We start from the raw sequence: 25,967 nt of genomic DNA, 5'->3' as shown, positions 1-25,967 counted from the left end.
TACAAAGAAATAGCATAGATGCAAAATGCAAAGTGAAAACACTCACAATAAAGCCCACAAAGAAATACAGACTACCAAGAGACAGAATAACAACAGAAATATGCACAAAAGAAAACAAAGATGCAAAAATCTATTTGAATAATTTCAAATAAAGACAAAGAGTAACAATAAAATCACATTATGATGAAAAATAACAAGAAAGGATGTAAAGATGCAAAACAAGCACAAAGTGATGCAAATCGGATAAATCATTTAAACACGGTACAAATCTTTCTTGTGGAATGACCAAACATGTTATGACTTTGGCAAAAAAAAAAAAAATCATATACGATCCAACAATTCAATTTTTGGGCCTTTAACCATGAATCCTCCAGAATTCTATAATTAAGACACTCGGGTTCAAATGTAAACCTTGCGTAGTGTGTTTTGCTCCCTTGCTCACAATGTGCCTAAACAACTGAGGCTTGATTTAGGAGTTGAGAATTTGTGGCTTGAATCTTAATTTGATTTCATTTAATTTGGATGTCAATGCATTTCCCACGTGTTTTGTAAAAAGTCTACAGAGTATCTTCATCCGAATAAATACCATTTATCATTATTGAATTTATTATCCTGATACTAGTTGTGATTCATCTTTGAAGGATTTACGTGAAGAAATAACAAACGCCCATGAGCGGCCATGTTTCCAGCTTTCATTTTGAAGGCCAGATTCTGACACCTCCGGTATCAGTCTCACGCCATGTGGTCAACTTGATCCAGCTTCCTCCGCAGGATCCAGTCTGAGGAGCACCTGCAGCCACTGAGGTCCCATCCTGAGGAGACGGCGAACACACCACACAGCCTGACTGTGGTCCAAATGAATAGTGACGCGTTCAGGGACTGTGTTTTGTGTTCTTCCTCTTTGCTATCTCTCTCTCTCTCTCTCTCATTTTATCTAATTCAATGGCACAAAACACGTGTCATGTGACCTGGCAGCAGCTGGTATCTGGTTATGTTAATATAACTGCTCCCTCTAGTGTCTACTATTGCAACATGCAGGTAGGTATCGACCAAACCTGCCCCACAGGTTGAAATGACTTAATACAGTATATTTAGTTATAATGAATTAGTGTCTATGTTCACACTCTCCATGTAAATGCTAAAATAATCTTAGAATTGATTTCTGTCATATACTATGAGGTCAACATGACCCTGAACTATGTCATTAGTGACAGTGGACTGGTTGAGAACAGCAGGACTGATGACTGCATGGCTTCAGCTCACACAATACACACACACACACAGATATTACAAATACACGTTACAATTATTTGTAAAGAATTTTAATTATGTGGAAAAAGGCCTTTGTCCATTCAGTACTCAAACTTTGAAAATGCAGCATTGCAGACCATGCTGTTATTTTGCTGCCCTTGCTAAATACACGTTGTCGATGGCTGGATTCAGGGTTTAGTTTTCTCCTGAATGTGTGTGTATTCATTTTCTTTTTGTCTTTAGGAGCTTTATAGCATAAACACTGGCCTTGTCAGGACCAGTGGACCTCATGGGGTTGGGTTAGGCATGAATTGGTCATGCAAGATTAGGGATAAGGTTGGAGTTTGGCTCTTCACAATGAATGTAAGTCAATTCAAAGTCCTTCTAAGGATAGCTGCTCAAATCTGCATCATATAGTAGGAATTAGGTCATTTTGACTTCACAATAAAGTAATAAGTAATAAAATGACAATACTTGTGTTTCTGAGCTGCTGCACTTCAACAATAAAAGTGATGGTTCTTGGATGTGTGACGTCTGAGGGGGTTCAACCCGGAAACTATAATAGGAACCTCACGAGTCAAATTCAGCTGCTGCCAACCAGCTCATTTCTCTAACAATGCACAGGCACGATGTCTGCCCCCCCCAGCAAGATGCATGAGATGTGATTGCCTTGATGTATATTTAGGCCACAGTGACTTAGGAGATGCTGGCTGAATGTCTTGGCCGCAGTGATGGATGTTCCTTCAGCTTCAAATCAGTCCTCAAGCCAAGATTGAGGAGCTCATCTCCGGTGCACGATGATGCACTTAGGGACTGAATCAACCCCCCCACCCCAGACCAACACACTACAATGTGCCTATTTAAAGAAGCAATTAATGTAAAAGAAAAGGATTTGCAAGTGCCAAGAACATCTAATCTTATAACCAGCAGGCTGATTGATAACTTCCTCTCCATTTGATTTGCCCATGTCAGAGTGATTCAGGGTCGCTGGCCTCACCTACAACGTCAGATCACTGTATTTCACTCAGACGCTCCATGAACCCTGTGAAAAGGTGGCCTATTGACGAAAAGCCACAATGACGAGCTATTGATTTAGTACGCAAGGACCGATTGGCCCCTCCTCTTGGTCTTGGAAAGGATAAATATATTGAATGGATGGGCCCGAGGCAGTGGATTGCTCGCCTTGCTCCAGGGAGGACTCATAGTGCGGCGTTAGTCTGGGACCATACAGAGCCAGTGCCATGGACAGGTTCTCAGTTGTGAACTACTGCTTAGGACTCCTGGGTTTGTTACTACTGCAGGGAGTGCTGAGTGTGGATGGAAGGAGCACGTTCAACCCGGGTGAGTTGCAAAATGATCTTTGATTTGGTCTAAATCGAAGCTTTTTTCTTAGATTTCTGATGAGGCTGCATTCGACTACAGCACAATTTAAATTGAAGATAAAAGATGATGCCTGATCTTGAAATCAGATGGACATGGCTTCATTTTCTGTTCATATTTTGTGATATTCATGGTGCTTAAAGTTGTATATTTATTTGCTTTGTGTATGTGCAGGAAACCGTGTTTTCAATCCTAAAGCAGATACAGAGGCCCAGAGCAAGATTCTTGCACTCTTACTGCACAAGAGCTTAGTTCCAGTTGAAAAGGACGATCCTCTAGGTGAGAGATAAAGAAATCAAAGGTTAAAATTTGACATAATTAACACAGACATATTCTTAAGGGACAATAACTGATTTTTCTATCCACAGGTCTTGAACTGGCCAACAAATTAGCTGAATTAGAGGAGGTAAGGATATTTACAGACCCCCCCCCCAAAAAAAGTTCTGCTCTCATTATTAGGACGTGAATGAAAACCTGTCACAATACTTGATTACAAAAAGCCATTGATAATTGATGGTGTATTGATCCTGAGATGACAGCTTGGTCTTGGTGCGTTCAATCACTGCGATCTCTGCTTGTAGCTCCGAGTGCTGAGGGAGGACCTGGAGCTGGAGAGGCAGATCACAGCCAATTTGGCCGAGGACAAAGCCGTAACTCAGAAGAGGAGCGAACGTAAGTCAAATTCAGAATCTCGATTCATCTCCATCATACACACTGAGTAACACTTGTATTTGTGAGTGCATGTCATTTTAAAAGTCTTCATCTCTCTACTTCAGCAGCTTGCTTCTGGAAATACTGTGTGTGAGACAGATGCAAAAGGAGGAGGACCACGGTGAAATCCTGCTGCAAAGCCCAACATAGCCTTAAGACTCACAGCACCAGTACTATAATCACTATGTATTTAATCCAGCAATATGGAGTTGTATCATAATCAATGTCTTCAATAAAAGGTTTCTCATGAGAGGTGTGAGGACTGTTGCTGTAAAACCTTGAATCTGTAAACATTCAGCTACTCCTTGGAAATACTTGAGGGTTAGATATGACAAAATAAACGTTTCTGTTAAGACATTATTAGTATTATTATTATTTAAGAAGGGATATTAATTTGCCTTTTACTTGTGTTTATGTCGCTCTCTTGTGGCTGCTTTGGGCATAACATTTTTGTAACTGCAAGCAAACGTCTTGTCTGTCGCTGCTTTAAAAATGCACTGTCCTTCATTTTACAAAATAAATAATATTATGATGTTATCTTTATTTTTTGGGGTGATATTTTTTATTTAACAGCTTTTCAGAGGAAATGGTTGGGGTAGACAATTTTAAGGAGCTTGACAAAAATACATTTCTTTAATTTCTCATCAACAATAGCACTCATGCTATAACTGAACAACAAATCAATATTCTTAACAGTCATACCTATTCTAATTCTTTATTCACTTTGAATATAATATGTTTAAACGATGGAAATACATGTCTGAGTCATTTACTTTTCCATGAATTTTATTTGATGGGATTTTTTGGAGGACTTTGGTGACAAAGCTGAGTCACTCGTCAAGAGAATGCGAGAGCTGCTGTGAAAACATGTGAATCACACAGAGCAGCATGATGAACGGAAGAGGAGTCACCAGCACTCACAGTCTAAAACTGCTTGAGTGCTGTTACTCAGGTGTAAACTGCTCAGGATTAAAGCATCTGCCACATCAGTGAATGTTAAACAGCATCCCAGCAGAGGGAGGAATGGCCGTTTTTTTCCCCTGATGCTGTTTCAGAGCTTATTATATTTGCACATCAAGATTTCCACATGCACACAACACAACACACACAACATTACATCACAACTTATACAGTTAATTCCTGCACAGAAAGGAACATTAATTGAAAAAACAAATCCTATATTAAAAGAAACAGTTATGTTAACTTATAAGCTTACACAAATAACTGTATTAAAATATATATATTACGTTTATCATATCATACTATTTATTCTTTATTTTTTACCATTTTGCATTTATACAGTAAACGTCAGTTATTCTGCTTCTGTGGTACATGTTGCAATATATCAACCAGCAAGGTGTCACTGAAAGTTAAATTAATATGTTATTTATCTTGAAACACAGGACTATATTATGTATTTACTACATCGTTTTCAGCACTTTACAGCAACACACATGCGCACGCAGACATACACACACACACACACAAACACACACACAACTTACAATTGACAAAGCTGCCATGGGAACCTGTTATAAAACTGCTGGGATCTGGGAGTTACTGCTGGTAAACAGTTATCATCACTGCCTGGTACTGCCTGACAAATAACTCAAAACATTGTCTTGTTTTATTTTACACACAAACAACAAACAAAACACAAAACGCTCTGACTGATATGGACCACAAATAAACATTATCCGCTTCAGTTCATTTCTCAAACTGGAGCACAGGCAGCGTGCAGTGACACCATCCTGTCAAGATAAGTCCAAAGGAAATGACCAAGCAGCCTCCGTGTCACTCTGAGTTTTACACTTTACAGTTCCTGACAAACCACAGCGGGTGTCAGCTACTGCTCCAGCCCCAAGAGAAACACAGAGCATCATCAGCATCATCAGCATCGAGGAATCAAACAGACAGAGATGGATTCCTACTTCAGAGGTCGGTAGAGTTTTCCTCCATTTTCTTTTGTTATAACCAAAGTTTTTTTAGCCATAGATTTGGTCTGAAACTGATAGATTTGATAATTACTCTTGGAGAAGGGTAAGGGTTAGTTTAGTTTACAAAACTTAAATACAAAATACATCAATTCAATCTAAAGGGCATGTGGGTTTTGGTGGAAACCAGTAATGGCGTATATGAAAACCACATCCAAAAATATTTACAAACGATAAAATACAAAACACACAATATCCACAGTGAAGGTTATGTATCAATATAAAAGAGAAAATTGACATATATATATATTTATATACATTAAACAGAAAAAGTATTGGGAAGGAAAGATATATGCTTTAAATACAGAAGGAACAGAATCTATAAGAGCTTTTAAAGAGCAAATTTTCATTGCAATTCAAATGTCAATTAATGAGAAAAACTTAACATGATGTAATAATATAATTTAAAATTTGATCATGTGTCTAAATGTGTCCTTGTTTCCACCATGCAGGCCCTTTGTGGATCATACTTATCCTCGTCATACTTCCTCACTGCCCCTATAGCATGGGATGCCCCCAGAGCTGTGACTGTTCGCATAACAATGTCGCCTTGTGCACCGGCGACATGGTCACGGACATACCAAAGGAGCTGCCCCCAGACACATACATGCTGAACCTCAAGAACACAAACATGAATGTCATAAACGAGCAGAGCCTGGTAAACCTTAACCCAGTTCTGCGCTTCAGTCTGACTCACAGCCCCCTACACACCATCCATCCACTGGCGTTCCACGTCGCTCCGCAGCTCACGTCCGTCAAGCTGTCGTCCAACAATCTCACCACGCTTCCTGCTCTAGTGTTCAGTCCGCTGACAAGACTGGAGCAGCTGTTTTTAGATGGAAACCAGCTGGAGACCATTTCTCCAGAAATATTAAACAGACATGTTACGTTGCAGATTCTGGACCTGAGCCGCAACAAACTGAGGAATCTTGCTCCGGATTCTTTCAATGGACTGACCAACCTCATCTATCTGAATCTTGGCAGGAACTCCATAAAGAGGCTTTCTCCCACCATCTTTCACTCCTTGAGCAACCTTAGCCGCCTCTTCATGTACAACAATGAGCTCGAGGAGCTGGAGCCCGAGATGTTTGATGCACTCGTCAACCTCCAGGAGCTAACGATCCACCACAACCAGATCGCCAGGCTTCCGCGGCTTCTGTTCCACTCACTGAGGAACCTGAGGACTCTCACTTTGTCCTCCAACCAACTTCAGGGTGTCCCAGAAAAAGCCTTTTATAACATGCCCAAGCTGAGGAAGTTGACCCTCTACGAAAACCCACTGCTTTCCCTACCACACCAGCTGATGGGTCACATGCCTGAGATGAAAGAATTTTATCTGTACAACACCAATCTCATTACTGTTCCTGGGAATCTATTCAGCAACATGTCCAGGCTGTTGAAGCTTCACCTCCTTTTAAATGACAAACTCAGAGTGTTGCCCGCAGACCTTTTCTGCTGTCTCCCCCACCTGCAGAAGCTCTCACTGAAATACAACGACCTCCACTATCTACATCCTCAGCTGTTCTCTGAACTCACCTCACTGAGAGTGTTGGTTCTGACAGACAACAAGCTGCAGGACCTAACCCAGAACACTTTTCAGGGCCTCAAAAATCTTCAGACCATCGATTTGAAGAATAACTACCTCAAGACTCTGCCGGGAGATATTTTCTTGTCAAATGCAGCGTTGGGAAATCTGACTCTGAGTGGCAACCCCTGGGAGTGCACGTGCAGCATCAGAGGTATTGCAAGATGGATAAGAAGCAATGTGCATGTGGTCATTGACAAAGACAAGGTGATATGTCAAAGTCCAGAGTACAAACTGCTCCGTAAAGTAGACTCTCTGCGTGATCAGGAGTTCACATATTGCGATGCTACCAGTTTTTTCCCTACACAGAAAAGCGTGCCTGAACCGACACAACCATTCCACGCCATCTCAACCAGTGATTCAGCCTCAACAACCACACCACCCGTAACACCCTGGAGCACCAGTGAAGTCATCATCCCATCATCCACCGAACCTGCAAAATCAACCACCTCCGATGCTGCGACATCATCCCTCCACCCTGCAACCACCGCCCTACCTAAAGAAGAGCTCCCTCTCAGTATCGAGAGTCACGTGACCTACCAGCCGTCACATGCTTTCTATGAACGGTTGGTGATCGTGCAGGGCCCGGAGTATGTTCACCACAATTACCACAGGGGCAGGGTGTTGGTGTGGTTTGTGCCCTCAGACACAGCCTGGGCTGGGTTCCTCATGTTCACTCACATCCTTCTCGTGACCACAGGCCTGTTCCTCACTCTTGCTACCATGTATGGCTTGTATCGCCTCAACAAGACCATGGATAAGCTGAAGCGTGGGTGTGCACGTAAATAAGGGCAGCGCAACATGTTATCAGGATGAGTGCACATGAGTCCAACATAAACTGTCCTTTTCCACGAGCAGCAGCACATTAAAGATCACTACTGTTTGTTGCTTTTTTCTCGATGCTGATTTAGTTGTGAGCAGTTTGGCTTGAGATGCAGGATTCAATGTAGCCTTTTCAAAAAAACGTTAAAGCTGAGATTATTTTAAGATTACTTGCTAAAAAATCATGTTTAGATGATAAAATAATTAATAATATACAATCTGACAAGAAATACAAACTTATTTTGACAAAGCTGTGTATGCAAATCATTTTATTTGATTATTTGTTTTATATCATTTCATCATTTCATCATTTTTATTATAATTTGCATATTTTGTAGAAAATTAATTTGCTTTTTAAGACATGAAAATTTGCTGTTATTTGTTCACTTGCACAATTATTTCAGTAATTTTTCCCCCAAAAAAGCTGAATATAATATATATCTGAATATATATACTGTATATATATATATATATATATATATAATAACATTAAGACACCAGCTTTTCAAATGTCTTGTGTCAAAGCATTGCATGTTAATAGATCACATGTCTTTGGATTTTGGATTGTTGGTCGCATACATTGACGATGTAAAGACATCACTTTGGGGTCTGGGGGGCATCATTAATAATAAGAAATAATAGTTAGTTGCAGTTTTTGGGGAATTTTTTTTTATGACTTAGACTGTGTGTGTAAGGTTTAGTTTTTACTTGAGTGATGATGTTATAAAATAAACATAAACAAAACCGACCCATGTAGTCAAAAGTGAACAGGTGGTTTTGTCTCCCTCTAGTTGTGAAAGTTCTTTCTTTCTTTTCTTCCAGCTGAGGTAAATAAAAATACCACCAAGCAACATCATGATGATATTCCTGCCTCTCCCATCAGTAATTACATGTGCTTTTGCTCCAACATCTGTTATCAGTTAAAATCAGACCATTACCACTCGTTACTGTTATTTGGGAGCTCAGTTTGTCACAGTTTAGTCGTATTTTTCATGTTTCAAATAAAAGGTTATAATATATTTGCACTAATAAACTATTAGAATAAACTACTACTAAATCTATTCATTTCTGGAGTTTGTTTCAGAGACTTGTGCCAGGCCACCCAATGTACTGAGGGTTCTTCAGTATAAACATCCTCTTATCTGGAGTTAAAATCCAGATTTCTTCTTTGAAAGGAAATGACAGATAAATGTGCTTTCCACAAATGAATCACATCCCATTGTTATTATCCTTAAAAACAAGAGACTCAGTGAGTTATCACTATGATTTCACAAGGTCAAGGAGCAAAATAACTTGGAAATGACTCTGATGCAGAACAATGCCCCTGTAATTTCACAAGCCTCCATCATAAAACAAACCCACAACAATGTGCACAGTTATCGTTCTCTTTCTGTTATCCAAGATTACTCATGACATAACTTAAGAAACTTGTTGATAATTACACATCACACTTTATTTTTATTTGGAGGCAAAACAACAGAGAACGTTCGACTGCTCATGAAAAAAAAGCTTCCCAAGCTTTTAAACCTTCGCAACACAACAGCAGATGCCGGAAATTCCTCGAGAGGAGACTGGACTTTAAACAAACAGCAAACAAAAGAGGATGAATTGGGGAGCAGCACCCAAGTTCATTGCTATGACAACCAGTGATTAGGCCCTTCCAGTACGCTGAGCTCACACAACAGTGATGACACACACTCTCTCTCTCTCTCTCTCTCTCACACTCACACACACACACACACACACACACATAGGAAATGTGATGTTTAAGCAGGCGTCATGGCGGATAGCAGTGGGTCCAGAACAGACCGCTGCACTGAGATGATTTCCTCAACCTGCACTCTTCCACCTCCCACATCACCTTTGAATCAAAACTTTTTCTTTCGTCTACCAAAGAAAAGAGTAAAGCTTCTGTCACTTGTACTTATTAGTCAGTAGTTGCTGTAGAGTAATTGCATCAGATCTACACAACATTATATGGAAGCCAGAATTTTTCAGACATTTCTGGAAAGAGTAACATCATTTGGGAATGAACATATGACAGACATAGAAAATTAAATATATATAGTTGCATTGTGTCACATTTCAAAACGGGCAGAAACACAACACATGTTGAAAAAATTATTGAACATTTACGTTTGTTTGTGTTCCGTTATATATTGCATCACCTGCTTTCCTCACTATAGATTTCCTGCAGATGTATCCACTACTTCCCCGTAACTTAAAGTTTCAGTTCATCTAGAAGTGAACCTTCATGTTGCAGCTGAATGCTCCTCATCTCACCCTTCCCTTCCCAACATGAAAGAGAACCTGTGGTGAACTTCAGTTGTCATGAAAACTCAAAAGGTGTTTAGTTTGTCCAGTTTAGAAGACAGTAAAAAAAACATGGAGAAAACACAGGGAGGCTGTAAATATAAAGTTTTTAAATATAAAGAGCCCATTCTATCCCTTTCACCTAAATCTTACACACTGAACATTTACCTCAAATCTCAACCACTCACCCAAAAATCAACTGGAGACACAAGTTTTGACAACTAAGGTGGAGACGTTGTTCCCATTCAACAGGTTTTTAGATTAAAATTCTAAATGGTGACAGATTCACTTTCATATTATCCAGTCTGTTCTAGCATGAACAGTTTATCAGGGATGTTACGGATTCATGTGGACACATACAAAGAACATACAGATTACACTTACATGTGTTTCAGCTTAATGATCATAGTTTAAGATCCATTTAGTCAATTTTAAAACACTGGTATGAACTTGTTCTTCCTGTGTCTTCACAGCAATATCGGAAGGATTGCAGAAACTGCCCGGCTATACGTTAACTCCACCCTTGCTATCTGTAGTCTGTGGTAAAGAGGGAGTTAGTTGGCTTTTAAAACAGATGGATTTACTTACAGCTACAGAGGAATGTTAGAAGCAGAACAGCACTCGCTGCTTAACCTTTTTTTTTCTCTCCCTAATTTACTGAGGAACAGAACATTCTGCATTTTAGTACCAGGGCCAAATCGCCCTGTATTTACATGAACATGTTCATTGAAAACAGCTCAATGCTCGACATTTTCAGGGGTTATGTCTTGTTTTCCTCCATCCTAATAATGCATGATTGCCTGATAAGTGATGCCACTCTGGATATTTAAGATGAAAATGTCGTTCAACAGCTTAATGTGCACACAAACAGTAGCTTTGTGCAACAGCAGGTAATTCTCACATAATTTTATCCAGAATCTTATAATTTGCAACAAAAGACTGGACACAAGTGTGCTGGTTGTTTTGTTGTTTTTTGTAGTGTAAGTGTTGGAGTGTAATGCCCTAACAGTGGATTGATGGACTGCCAAGTACCAAACCCATCGGCTTACAAGCATACCAGGGTGTCAAGAATAAAAATATGAGCAGCTTATTCTTCAATTTGCAAAACCAAAACAACAAGCGATGCAGATACACTCAGAACTAAACACAAAATCATGCTCTGACCAAATTCTGCCTCTGCCTGTAGCACTTACCAACTCAAATATACCTTACAAGTGTTCCTGGAGGAAAACAAGAAACACATGTATAGGTGAAAACATGTGGATCCACTTAGATGAATTACAGATCACGCATATCCTCCTACATGTGTTCAAGCAGCTATACAAACATAAATCCAGTACCAGAGGGGTGGGGCTTCGCCTGTTGCCTGATCCCCCAGAAACTGTGAGTGTGGGTGTGATCGTGTGAGGAGGGGACAACCGGGGGGCGGGGGGCTGGGCCGGTTGAACGGTAACACTGAGGCTTCAGAGAAAGAACCTGCAGGTTTCATGACCTCAGGACAAAAAACAGAAAGACGAAAAAAGTGACTAATGAAGGGAAACGCGTGAGCAGGAGCAGGAAAATGTGATGCCGTGAGAGTTCAGAAAGTGCTGGAAACTTTCATCACAGGATTTGTAAGCTGAGGGAGGACGCAAATAAAAGATAACGGCACAAGCTCACTGTCTGTGTTCACTCAATCGTCAGACACTACTGGAGGTAAGTGTTTCATGTTAACAGGGTGTTGTAGAATAAAAATGTGGCTGAAAGATTTCAAGGAGGAAACATGAAGGAGAAATCTATGATCATCAATATGATTACCACTTATGTTCATTTGTGATTTAGCCAAGGAATGTGTGTATTCATGTGAAGAGAGTCGACCTATACTGTTATTCCTACAATAACAGAATTAAGTGAATGAGGGAAGCTTAAATGTTAAACTTGTATCCTAACATTTTGAGTTTAAGTAAAAGCTTAAACAAAACCTTTTATAAATTAGATGAATCGCGTCTCAATGACTTGACCACTTTCTTCTCTTTCTGTTAGTTCAGTCTTTCACAAAAAAAAAAGCTCCGGCAAGGGGAAAAAAAATCTAAGCAATTACTGGTGTACTGGAAATGCTTTAGCCATTACACTGCACTGCAGACCATTCCAGGTCATCCTAGTGGAGACTAGACTGTGGTTTTAGTTGGACTGGGACATTATAATATAAACCAGAGTGGAAACATGGTTTGAATGGGAACGTTGTTAAACTGTTGTGAACAGGCACAGAAGTTGTGCAGTTCTAATTTTGAGTTGAGGAGGAGAAAGGGTAATGAAACAATAATACGTAAGTTGTGTAAATCCATTTTCAAGATGTAGTCGTACAGCTAAATGGGAACTGAAATATGTGGTAACTTTATGGTTTTTGTTGTATTGAAACCCCGTCCTGACTTGAAAATACGAACTCTGACCATCACATTCACACCATTTAAGAGAAAAAGGGAAGTGGACACAAGGTTTTTGTATATTTTCATAGATTTTGTAACAGTAGTATAAGAAGGTATACTGTAAGAAATGAAGAGTAACAATCAGATTTTAAAAATAGCAGTTATAATCTCCAAACAATGCAAATGTCCCTCTCACAGCAGGGACCTCGAACCCCTCAGCTTAAAGGTACAGTGTGTAGAATTTTATGATATCTAATGTTGAAGTTGCAGCTGAACACCCCTCACCTCACCCTCTCCTTCCAAACATGAAAAAGAACCTTTGGTAGCCTTTAACTGTCATAAAAACTCAAAAGGTGTTTAGTTTGTTCAGTCTGGACTAATGTAAAAAACATGGCAGCCTCCGTAGAGAGGGTCCGCTCGATGTAAATATAAAGTATTTAAATATAAAGGACATTTTCTGGGGTAAAGAAAACTACAATTCATACAGTTTAGATGAAATGAACTAGTGAAAACATCAGGAGGATTATTCTACATTAAGTTTCTGCCAATAGATCCCTTTCACCTAAATCTTACACACTGGACCTTTAAATAAAATTAGCTCACGATGTGTCAAAAACAGGACGAGCTGCGATTCACCAGGGTGGATTTTATGACCCTCAATCTTTGATGTGAAAAACAAAAGAGAAAGAAAGAGAAGAAAGACCAGAAAGAACAGAACAAAAGCTACTTCCTCTCAGAGACTCTTTCTGCACCCTAATACACTTCAGCCACTGAGAAACAACTCACGCTTGCCAACCTGAAGTTGCAGAACTTTAAATGGATTTGTATGGAGAGGCAATTCAGTTCTCCTGTCCCATCAAAAACAAGGGCAAAACCTCAGCCTCCAACATGTGCCTGCACTCTGACAGGCTGTGACATAAACACAGCAAAGATAAAGAGCAAATAGAAATGATTTTGCTGTAGTTGGGGAAACCAAACACCATGTGCATGTCATATGAGCATCTACTCAGCAGTTTGGACCTTTAATTCCAAAACATCCCGCAGCAGACTGAAATGTCTGATGAATACAAATCAAGAATAAAGTGTTTTAATAACAAAAGCTTGCTAAAACAGTGTTTCACCAGTCAGCCCTTTTGGTAATGCTAATGAGCAATGCTCCATGCCACAGGCAGCAAAATAAAGCCCTAGATCAATCCATGCTCATGTCTCCTTTTTGGTTAAAACAAGAATGCTGAGGCTGCAACATGGAGGCACTGCTACTAATTAGAGTTGCCTTCAGTAGAAATGTCTTATTGTGGTAATGATATAAAATGCAGAGATCCCCCTCCTCTCTCAGGGAGACGAGAAAAAACAGACCACAGAAACGAATAAAGACTGCACAGCAAATATCAGAGAGTAGCACACGGGTAAAAACACAACAAAGCGTCATGTTTAGAATGGAGTAATTCAGTTTCCTTCATGAGCATACATGTGTCTATGCTCTGGGTAAATGTCAATGTTTATATGCCTTATGACACCCACAGGGAATTTTTACAAATTTGGTGGTGATAGATTAAGATCACTGTGATCTCATAAAACCTGTTTTTGTCTTTTGAACAAAAATTAAAAATTCCTTGAGATAATCTTTTAATATTTGGCGCAAATGTTAACTTAGACTCATGGATGAAATAATATCTCAAGTCTGCCTTTGGGGAATTCTTCACAGTTTGACAAGTTGTCTTATTGACTCAAACAGTAATTGATTAGATTTCAGTGGTAAAGGTCACAGTGACCTCATATGCATCTGGAAAAAAATAAACTAAACTTTCTTAAAAATATTTTTCGGTTCTGTGCTCCTGTCACCTAGTGACTTTTGGTGACTCAATTGGTATGGGCATCAACAGGTGAACTCAAGAGATATTCCTATATGTTGCCTCTTTGCCCAAAAGTGAAGTAACTTTTAGTAAAATTGGTGGTTGGAGGACAAAAGGCAAAAGACTCACAACCAGTTTTAACTGCAAAATATGTTTTTTTTCCTGTTTTCTAGGGGAAACATGGACCTGCCACTGACTCTTCATGTGTTCCTTCTTTTCTGTTCTCTAAATGCTGTTGTTTGGGCTTGTCCAGTTGGATGCAAATGTCAAGCAAACAAAATACTCTGCAGTGGCCTCTCAGACTTCCCCACACCTCTGCCCTCATCTACCACCACCCTCTACATCTCCAACTCCAGTATCTACTCTCTGAAACCAGAGGACCTGACTGTTTTCTCTAACGCCCTCAGCATCTTTGTGATTAAAGACACTGTTCTGAAGGAGGTGCACCCTGACACACTTGATGCCACTCTGAATATAGGTGCCTTAGGGTTTACTGGCACAGACCTGCAAGATCTCCCAGAGGCCTTGTTCCAAAATCTTCAGAGTCTTGAGTCTCTGGCTCTAAAGAGCAACAAACTCCTGGTACTGCGCGCTCATTGGTTTTCCTCTCTGAAGAATTTGAAAGTTCTTGACTTAAGCAAGAATCTTTTCACTTCTGTACCTTTGGAAGCATTTCACACCCTTACTGAGCTAAGTTATCTTTTACTTTCTGGAAACAATATCAGTCAACTGCCTCAAGAGACATTCAAGGGTCTTTCTAAGCTTAAAACCCTGCGGCTTAGTAAAAACTCCCTACAGGAACTCCCTGTTGGCAGTCTGGATGACCTTGGCAATCTAGAGGAACTATCCCTAAATGACAATTTAATTACTCACCTCCACCGTGACCTGTTCTCTAACACTCAGAAGCTCCAAAAGCTGTTCCTCTCTAACAACAGGCTTACATCTCTTCCACTGGGGATCTTTTTAAACCTTCCCCTCCTTTCCCAGATCTCACTGTATGAAAACCAGCTAGAGAGTCTGGGTCCAGGGGTGTTTGGGCCCATGCCCTTGAAGGAGCTGTGGCTATATGACAACAAGCTCAGCCGTGTGGAGGATGACACCTTCAGAAATCTGACTAAGTTGCATCTGTTGGTGCTTAGTCGCAACCAGATCAGCTACGTTTCTACCGGGACCTTCAGAGGGTTGGAGAAGGTGGGAGAGATATCACTTCACACCAATCTGCTCACAACCCTGCAAGCTGGGACTTTCCAGGGTCTTCCCAGCCTGGTCAACATTTCCTTGGAGCACAACTTCATCAGCTCACTCCCTGTAGGTTTTCTGCAGGGTGTCAGCCATCTAGGACAGATAGACCTGCAAAACAATTCCTTCAACAACCTGCCACAGGAAAGTCTTGATGCACTCACTGTGACAAATGAAGTACTCTTACAGCAGAATCCCTGGAGGTGTGACAAAGATATTCTGCCTCTAAGGGATTGGCTGAGACAGCACCCAACCAAGGCCAATCAAACCCTTGTGGTGTGTGAAATGCCTTTCGATTTGAACGGTGAGGTGATCGCTCTGCTGACAAACGAGAACATAATGCCTCTCAGCTCTACCAAGGATCCTGTGTTGACCTCAACAGAGAAGAGGAGGAAGCCAAACACCCCTCCAACTAGACGAAGCACTGTCCCACCTGCTGTCAAGACCACACCCACCTCAGAGCCTGAGGAAGTCACCAGCAGTGGACAAGGGGAACAGGGAACGGTTCCTAATGATACTGCGATAATCCTTATCATCATCGCAGTAGTGTCCACTGTCATTATTAGCACAGTGATCATCAGCTGCATGTGCTGGAGGAAGAACAAGAGAGGCAGGGGAAATATAGGCCGCAGAAATAAGAACTCTGTGCTGTAAACCACCCAACATCAATAACACAAGAACTTTTTAAGCCAAGTAACTGCTCGCTGATCTGGAGCATAGAGTTGATTTTACAGCCTCCAAGTCATAGAAAGAACCACTACAGCTCCTTCTTCTTCAGCTAGAACAGACAAGGAAACAGATTTTCTTTTGAATTAGTTAGCATTCCGCTTTGTACCAGTCAGTACTGTTATGGGAAACTGGAAACGTTTGGTGATTGTAAACTGAAATGCACTGAAACAGTGTACTTCTGGATAATATTTAGACTGAACTGAGAACTCTGTTCAATGGGCTTTCATTGCTTCATTAATTATTGCAGTTTGAATTTTTGTGCTAACAATACATTTTAGAAACAGTTGTAATTGTTATCAAAATGACTATCCATGCTGAATCAAATATGTAATTCTTAATCCACTGCAAGACAATTCAAAGCAACATATAACTTTTAAATGAATAAATGCACTGTTTTAGAGGAATCCATCTAACTTTGAAGTGATCATTTACTGAAGTAAGCTATTCATGGTATAACATGACAACTCACACTTTCTCTCAAAGAATATGACAGAAAACCTTATTCCAGGACACGGTGAAAGACAAAACATGACTGAAATCCCTATGAAAAGTAGTTTACCCACAGAGTAAAGCTTTAGTTATGAAGGTTAGCAGCATTGCACTTACATACTACATCATATAGAAAATGATTAACACAAAAATTACAAATTCTTGTTGAAACAACTTCACAGGAAATTTCCTATCCAGACTGAGTGGATTTAAAAGTAGTCACGATGAAGGGAAGGATGATACTGTACCACAGGTTTGCATTCACAGTAATCATTCTGAAAACTTACAGTAATTGTGCACATTTAGCACTGGTTATAACTTCCACCCCCCTCTTGCACTCTGGATTATATCCTTTCAATATAAAAGATCGCCATCTACTGGAGGGGAGTGCAACTAATGTTTGAAACTATTTTGTCACGAATCCAAAAATTCCACCCACGGCTTCCCCTGCAATTACACAGAGACCAGACAAAACAAACAAAGCACAAATGCTGACTAATTATTAACTGACAATAACAATGTTTTGGTAGGGAAGTTAAAACAAAACATAATCAAAGACTAAAATAACTTAATCTGGAAGGAGGGTAGTTGATTTGTAAAGTTTTACTTTCTTTCTGCTTTCAATAATGTGGAAACAGATGTATAAAACTGTTTACATACCACAGCGTGTGGTCGTTTAAAGATCATGATGAATATTCGACCTTTAAAATAAAGTATTTACACAACTGCTCCAGGTGAATAACCTAACATACATCACACATAGGGTGAACTGCAAATGTATGTATGGAGTCATAGGCCAAAGTTTAATCACAAATCAAATTTTAAATGAACATTCAAATCACTGGTGGAGTACATTGTTTTGAAAACTTCTTGAGTATTGAGTAAGTAGATATGGAATGTTAGTGAATAAGAAAAAATTACTCTAATATTTTGTAATCTTAGAGAGATACTGCTGAGCCATGTAGTTAATGTCTAAACCATTAAAAACCTTCTCCAGTCTCCGCTCTTATCTCAAGCTGCAGATGTGTCACGCCTCATGTGGGATGCACCACACTCAAGACCTGCTGCCCTACACCATTTCAGAAGATAACTCATGAGACATGTTTGTTTGTGTCTCATCTCTAATGTAATTACCTTCTGATTCATCCTGGGACTGGAAATAATCTGGTAAGTCAATGTTCCTTTGGTATTTGACTGTTGAAACAGAACATGGGTCACAATCTTATCTCTTAAAAATTTTGTAAGTGATATATGATCGCATCTTTTTTCTTTTTATAGTGATTAAGAATGTCAAGAGGAGAAATCATCATTCTTTTTCTGTCTATAATGTTTGAGACTTTGTTGCCTCAATGCGAAAAGGAGATGGACTGCTCCAAAGAGAACGAGCAAGTCTTTGGTACATCTACGACAGAAATTCCTCAAATGCTGAGAGCAGGCGTGACAGAGGTTTTCTTTGTGAGTAGCCAGGTGAAAACAATCCCCAAAGCAGCCTTTGCTCAAAACCTGCACCTTGAAAAGGTGGAGTTCATGAAGACTCCAACATCAGCTATTGAGCCAGGAGCTTTTGAAGGTTTGGGGTCCCTCAAGCATGTTGAGATCTCCAACACTCCATTAATGTTAATCCCAGTGGGAGTATTCAAAGACCTCAGCAACCTGGAGAATATCATACTGAAGTTTAACAGGCTCCAGCGTTTGGAGAGAGGCTTGTTTGATGGCCTTAAGAAATTAAAGGCAATCGAGGTACATGGGAACGAGATCCTATCGATTGAAAATGGGACATTTGAAGGTCTTGATAACCTCTTGTCTCTCCATTTAGCTAAAAACAACATTTCCGCTGTATCTACCAATTTGTTCTCAGACCTTAACAAACTGCAGATACTACGACTTTATGAGAATCAGCTAACCACCGTTCCTGAGGACATTTTTCAGAGTTTACCAAACTTGAAGGAAATCTACTTGCAGAGCAACAAAATCGCAGAATTATCACCAAATCTGTTTCCACATAAAGACAAGCTTACTAAGATCAGTTTGGAAAATAACCTCCTCACCAGTTTACCTCCAGAATATTTTGTTGGCTTCCCTCAGCTTAAAACTCTGACCCTGCGGAAGAATAAACTGACAAGTCTGCCTCCAGTTCTTTTTGGAGAAAATAAACTGGTTGAGTTAAGTCTGAGTCAAAATGATCTCAGCACCCTCCCTCAAGGAATATTCATCCCCCTGAAGAAAGTCAAGAAGCTCGACTTGTCTAATAATCATTTTGTCTCCTTGTCTCCTGAGTACTTTGAAGGCCCTGAGAAGCTCAAAGATCTGAACCTACAGAATAACAAGATAAAGTCGCTGGATGCAGATGTGTTTGAAAAGCTTCAGTCACTGATCACACTAAAGCTCGCTCATAACCACCTGCAGACGCTCCCTGAGGATATTTTTGAGCCTTTACTAAACCTAAAAAAGCTTTACCTCAATGGAAACCCTTGGAACTGTGACTGTAATCTGATTTCTTTTCACCTTTGGATAAAAGCAAACTCAGACAAACTTGCGTCGCCTGTCGTCTGTGAGTATCCAGAAGATTTAAAGGAGCAGGAAATCAAAGACCTGACAGAAGATAAATTGATTTGCCCCACCCTTCCCCCCGCAACTTCCCTCCTTACCACCACCACAATGACAACTCCCACAACCACAACACCACCAACTACACAACCAATAACCACCATACTTACTACAACACCAACCACCGCTGAACAATCCACAACCACCACACGCACCACAACACTTCCGACCACACGGCCAACAACAATTATACCAACCACAACTTTAGCTACAACCCCCTCAACCACACCTACGACTACAACTACTACCACAATCACTACATCAAAAATAGCAACCTCTACAACAAGCACAACACCTCCAACCACTGCTCCAACAACCACACCCACAACCACTCCTCCAACAACCACACCTACAACAACTACACCCACAACCACTACTCCTACAACCACACCAACAACAACCACACTCACTACTACAACAACAACCACGACTACATCAACCACACCTCCAACAACTACACCCACAACCACTCCTCCAACAACAACACCTACAACAACTACACCCACAACCACTACTCCTACAACCACACCTACAACAACCACACCCACTACTACAACAACAACCACTACTACATCAACCACACCTCCAACAACTACACCCACAACCACAACTCCAACAACTACACCCAGAACCACTACTCCAACAACCACACCTACAACAACTACACCCACAACCACACCTACAACAACCAAACCCACTACTACAACAACAACCACACCTACAACCACTCTAACAACCACTACTACGTCAACCACACCTACAACCACTACTCCGACAACCACACCTACAACCACTCCAACAACCACACCTACAACCACTCCAACAACCACTACTCCAACAACCACACCTACAACCACTCCTACAACAACCACAACTACGACCACCACATCAACAACTACTACACATTCAACCACAACTGCACCCACCACCATTACCACAAGTACTGCAAAAACTACTACCACAGCTATCCCCACAACCACCTTCCTCCAGACAACCCAACCAACGACCAACCTAACAACCACTCCATTAGTCTTCACCTGTCCAGTGGAACCAATGTCTCTGGCCTCATATCAGCACAGAAGCAAAGTTCAGCAGTGCAAGTCCCAGCTGATGATGTACACCGCACTGCTGGTTGTGGAGATTATCTGCACACTGGTGCTGGCTAAGTTCACCCTGTCTCTTTACTGCCTGCTGCAATTCAGAGAGAAGAAGTATCACAGGGTCAAACTCACACGCTTCTCCTACAGGAAAGAGATCATCCTGAGGCCTCTACAAGAGGAAGAGACTCGAGGACTTTAAACAAGAACAACAATATTTAACAGAGAGTTCATTGCTCTAATCACTATGATGGTAAAAGATCAACGAGCAGTCACCTTCAAAAGTTAGAATATCTGTAATATGCTGCACACTGCTAAATCGATATGAGTCACAACATTTACACATAACACCATCATGTGGCGCATTGTCAATATGAAAGAATGGATTAGGGCACCTTGAAATAATAGGTCGATTCAATTTTAAGAAAATGTACAATACACATTCTTAATAAAACACATTACCAATCATGCTGAATGCTGAGACTTTTTTTCTGTAAAATATTTCACAAGAACAGCAATGATATGTCGCCAACATAATGATTTAAACTTTTGACAATTAACAAGCTTCTAGCCAAGATTCAGTTGTACAGCAGGGGGAGCCACAGATCTACAACACTTCTAATTCTGTCTCATTCACAGAAAACAAGTCCACTCAGTAGGTTTATTTAACACACAGTGAAATTGATGTGCAACCAAGATGATATTGTAGAAGTCTGAATAAAAGATCATGGCATGTTTCATCTAGTTTTATTTTCTTCCTTCATCAGTGGGTTTCTTTTATGTTTCTCTGAAGAACAGAAGAATCTCACACGTCATAACCTGAAGAAGTTGCAGAGTGAAAAACACTGAGCAGGAGTCTGGTGTTTGGCACGTCTGTCTGTCTGATAGCTAAAGGTTAAATACATTCATTAGGCCTTTTATAAGATAGTACCACAGGAACAGAGCGGGTGACTGGATTCATTAACCCAGTGCACATGTGTGGGAGTTACATGTGTATGCCAGTGTGTGTATGTGTGTGTGAGTGTGAGATAGAGATAGAACCTGTATCTTCTTAGAGTCTGAGTAATTGAGTTGCGTTTTTCTTATGGTATAACAGAATGATGAATATGACATTGAACTACAAGTAATTATGAGGTTAAGTGTTGACTGTAATTTGAGGGTGTTTATATATACACCAAAAAAAAACATATACCATAGGCCTCTAAAGGTAACACAACCTTTACTTTGCTATACAATGACTTGAAGTGACATGTTTCATCGCTCAAAGCTGGCCAGTTAAAAAACTAATTCAGACAAATATCAAGACACGTGACTCAGACCACAGGTCTCATTATCAATGATAATATGCAGCTGCTACTGAGCCATTAATAAACTGTCAAACTTCTGTTTCCTCGCTGCCTTTGACTTCATATATCTCTTCATTGTGAAACTGTTTTAATCTCTTGCTGTGACCGGACAAAAGATGTAGCAAAGATGTGAATCTCTTCCACCAGAGGGCACTTCTGTATCGGACATAACAGCAAACACAGACTACAGGGGGAAAAAAACATTAATTTAATTCTAAATTGTTCCCTGAGGTGCTTCTCCCCTTCAGCAAAACCGTTGTGTTGCATTACAGATGAGGTTCCCCACTAAAATCAAGTGACACTAATAAGATAATCTAGTTTCCAGTAAAATGTAAAAGTTAAGCAGATAAGATCCAAACTGAGATTACTCCAGACATGGCACCTTATATAATGCCTGAAGGCTGACTCTTCTGTTAAGGAAAAATGTTATGAGGTTGTGCCAGACAATGAGAATAGTGAATGAAGACACTGAACGAGGGTAACATAACTTTACTCTATCCGATTTACCTCAGGGGCTGTATGGTAAAATACACACATTTCAAGTTACATCAGAAGTAGTGCTGTGATGCTGGAAGAGGGAAATGATAAGTGAGGAGCAACATTAGAATGTAAACCAAAATTAAAAATGCATTTGTCAGTTTCTTCAGCACAAAATCAAACACACAGCCAAACATCTGACGTCTGCAGCTGAAGACCAACACACAAATCGACTGCAAGACGATGAGAAGCCCTAAGAGTTGTGCTGCTAAATATTTAATTCCTCTCTGAATTGCAGCTAAGTGTAATGCACAGATACTTTTGTCAAGTCCTCTCCTATGATGCAGCATCACAAAGCTATTCTCGTCTCTACATGGAGTAAGAAGTCTGATGTCTTTATTATTCATCCATGTTTGAGTGACTGGAGTATTTTAGTCCACGCTGTATTTGCCTCCCTGCGTCTCCGTGATTACAGACAAGTTGTTAGAACTTTGTGATACGTCTGAAGGGGAAACAGTCATATCATCATCTCCTCTACAACACTATTAGGAAGATATCATATATATATATCATGCAACTTTTTAATCTTAAACTCCTACAGGCTGCTAAAACTCCAAAATTCACGATGAAAAAAGAATCTCGGCGTGATCTCAGTGTCTTAAATGAAAGCTAAGGCCTTTTTTTACATTTTAATGTGGAGAGCAACATCAGAAGATGTTTTGAGCCACGAGGATCAGTTCTCAGCACAATCCATTTGGCCATGTTGTTAATTTAAGAAGAGTTTTTATTTGATCACATTCATGGCCAGATGTGCATTAAAATGCTCATCGCTCCTTATTGCATATTAAAGTTACCTTGACAGAAACAAAGGGACTGCAAAGCATTACTTTCCAAACTAGTGTAGGAGTTAGAACCACCTTGTGTTCCAAAGATATATATGTAGGTGGTCAGAAAATGATTGTGCAGTAAATAAGAAAATCATGTAATTGTGCAATATACACGTTATGTTTTTCTCACCTGGCACTCTCATTATTCTTCGTGTTTTTCACCTAAAATAAAATCTAAGGAGAAAACCAACTCTCTGCTCACTCATGTCCAATAAAACCTGAGATGAGGGTACGTAAGTAGACATATCTCCATTTTACAGGATCACAATCCCAAACATCTGGACTCTGCTGCTGTAAAGAATCCTCCCATGGGATATCTGTTCAGAACTTTCAGTGAGTCATGCCAGCGTGTAAAAACCCTCACATCCTCATGAAGATTCGGCAAAAGTTCAGCAAAGATCTTTTCTCTTGTGTCGTTCTAATCCGTCATTTCTACTTTGACAATTTGTCAACCTCCTGATAAAACATTATCGTTTCTGATGTCACCAAATCTGACCAGTAAACTTCCTGATTGCATCAGTCCCTAGATGTTGTTCTTTAAAAAAAACTTTTCTTCAATTATGGCCTTTTAGACCTACTTTTGAGTCACCCACCACCTATTAATCACCACCATGACCTCCAGGGTTTCCATCAACCATGTAACTTCACACAAGTGTCTTGACTCCAGACACCAGATATTTTCATATGGCCCCATGCTAAGTGAAGTATTCAGCAATGATGGAGTCTAATCTCTAAAGTCTTGCTCTGTTGTTAATCCCAGTAAATATAGCTATACACTTAAGATTAATCTCTCGTATCTCTCCGTGTTGAAGTGGCTGAAGTGGACTGTCTCTCTGAATTTCCATTGCATCCACAGAAATGTCCAACTTTACTTCCAGGAACTTTAAAATATCCATTCATGTCCTGAAGCAACATCTTTATAAGTGAACTGCCTCATCGCCTCAGTGTTTCTGCAATTTTAAAAATCCTTTTTATGCGCTTTTTTTTTGTTTTTGTTGCTTTTACCATGTTTTTCTCTTTGCCACCGGGAAGCAGTTTTTCACCGAAAAATTACGACTTGATTTACTGAAACTCCTTCACCTTGCTTAACCAATACAAGGTAGGGAGGGGATATCGCTCTTTGGATATCTATCCTCAGTGATGGAAATGACAGATGGAATGGCGGAATTGACAAACTCGCAACAGACAAAGAGATAAAATGAGAGTGAACCTCACACAGGCACCAGGTGGAGCGATGGCCAGGACAACATCCAGTTTGGCTCTTTCTACTCATACTTTTTCTTCTGATGCTTAATTCTAAAAAAACACCCCCCCCAATCATACACCATCCCCTGTTTTTACTTGATTGTGCAAAGACTTAGCATAACCCAAAGTATGTTATTAAGCTGCAATGCATAGTTGCCTGATAATAATAGCTTTTGCTGATTCACACATTGAGTATAACATAGTGAAAATGTCAACGTACCTCTTCAGTGTACATGTTTCTTTCTCCTCTTCTCCGTTATCTCCAAAGTGGTGTTGACAACTTCCTCAGGAGACAGTGTCTTGTTATCGCAGTGTCTGTCTGATAGTCACCAAACAATAACAACACCTGGAACCACTAGGGGCACAAAACTCTTCTGTTGAATCTTACTTAAAACTGTTAAATATATAATATTTAAACGCACGTTTTCATTATTATTGCATTTTTTTCTTCACAACTCATTTTGCTGAGTTGAGATCCTGAGACTCAGAGGCCAAAACAGGTACTGACCCCAAAACATTATTTACAGCTAACAAGATAGCGGGTGACGTTGCCATGTGGCATTGTGAATGTAATGACTGGCTGGAGCTGATAGCTGACTACTGAGTTTTACGGCCTGTTCTGAAGGTTATCTGAGTTTTGTAAAGTAATGGAGCCTCTTCTAACTGGGTGCTCAATCAACAATAAACAGCTGACCCTCTTGTCTGCAAATGTATTCAATGTTAGGGACGACTGCAGATCAGAGTGCTGCTCACGAACACCTTGAGAGGTTGCATGTTTCTTACAGGAGTCTCCTACATCCAGATGATTCAAGATAAATCTGGAAGAATCTAAAACACAAATCGTTAAAATGTGAGCAGCACAATAGACCAAATGATAGTAAGTTTGTATAATAACTTCATACCGGCATTTATCTTTCCTCAGTAATCCCTTTCATTTCCACACAGGTCTGGCATGAGGAGGCGTTGAATCCTCTGCTTTTAGGGGAAGGATGAAAAGTCTCGCTAATGAGCCCGAAATGGATCTGAGGAGGTAATTGCGTGTGAAAAGGGCAATGTGCTCGGGAAGGTAAGAAGCCATAAAATGAGGAGGAGCCCATTACAGCCAAACCAAGACTTTTCAGCTGGAAAATAGTTTGCAGTTAGCAGGCAGATCTTCAGCTGGGATAGTGCAGCTGATTACCTGGGGTTAATGACCAGGGGAGGCCTATTATAAAGAATATGTGGAACATATGACATAGATGTGGATGAGATATTTTTAGGCACCCTAACAGTCATTATTTACACTAAGTTCTGGCTTCATGAATTCAGAATAAAAGTTGAGAGAAAGCACCGAGGGGAGATTCAGGTTTTGTACGTACAATTGTACGTGATTGTTGATGGTGATGATGTGCATTCCTTCCTTCATTCGTCCCAATGTCAGTTTGTTCAAATTTTTTCTAAATTCTTCTAAAATTCTGAAATGATACAAAACAAAAGAACGAGACAGTCATGAGTAGGATTTCTTTACCTTGGCGGAGGTATGCGCTCTACTGAGGGC

At 40.1% G+C, this 25,967-nt stretch overlaps 3 protein-coding genes across 4 annotated transcripts; all 3 read left to right on the top strand.

Moving 5' to 3' along the window:
* Positions 1 to 757: 757 nt before the first annotated feature.
* uts2d (urotensin 2 domain containing) lies at positions 758 to 3,592 on the top strand. Of its 2 annotated transcripts, none has more exons than XM_069521970.1 (5): positions 758 to 2,592; positions 2,806 to 2,910; positions 3,000 to 3,037; positions 3,213 to 3,303; positions 3,408 to 3,592. In XM_069521970.1, exons 1-5 carry the CDS (start codon positions 2,493 to 2,495, stop codon positions 3,434 to 3,436), a joined length of 363 nt encoding a protein of 120 aa, XP_069378071.1. In that variant the 5' UTR covers positions 758 to 2,492; the 3' UTR covers positions 3,437 to 3,592. The 2 variants fall into 2 exon arrangements, with proteins under 2 accessions (XP_069378071.1, XP_069378072.1); XM_069521971.1 differs by having other exon boundaries at positions 2,343 to 2,592; positions 3,411 to 3,592.
* A 1,542-nt stretch (positions 3,593 to 5,134) lies between these two features.
* Positions 5,135 to 21,207, top strand: LOC109625432 (uncharacterized). The gene is made up of 3 exons (XM_069522759.1): positions 5,135 to 5,280; positions 5,789 to 7,704; positions 18,056 to 21,207. Exons 1-3 carry the CDS (start codon positions 5,262 to 5,264, stop codon positions 20,675 to 20,677), a joined length of 4,557 nt encoding a protein of 1,518 aa, XP_069378860.1. The 5' UTR covers positions 5,135 to 5,261; the 3' UTR covers positions 20,678 to 21,207.
* Positions 11,516 to 16,695, top strand: lrrc15 (leucine rich repeat containing 15). The gene is made up of 2 exons (XM_020081473.2): positions 11,516 to 11,751; positions 14,488 to 16,695. The coding sequence occupies exon 2, from the start codon at positions 14,495 to 14,497 to the stop codon at positions 16,205 to 16,207; it is 1,713 nt and encodes a 570-aa protein (XP_019937032.2). The 5' UTR covers positions 11,516 to 11,751; positions 14,488 to 14,494; the 3' UTR covers positions 16,208 to 16,695.
* Positions 21,208 to 25,967: the final 4,760 nt, after the last annotated feature.

This window comes from Paralichthys olivaceus, chromosome 3, assembly GCF_024713975.1.
Source record: "Paralichthys olivaceus isolate ysfri-2021 chromosome 3, ASM2471397v2, whole genome shotgun sequence".
Lineage (NCBI taxonomy): Eukaryota > Metazoa > Chordata > Actinopteri > Pleuronectiformes > Paralichthyidae > Paralichthys > Paralichthys olivaceus.
This window is presented reverse-complemented; position numbering and strand designations above follow the sequence as displayed.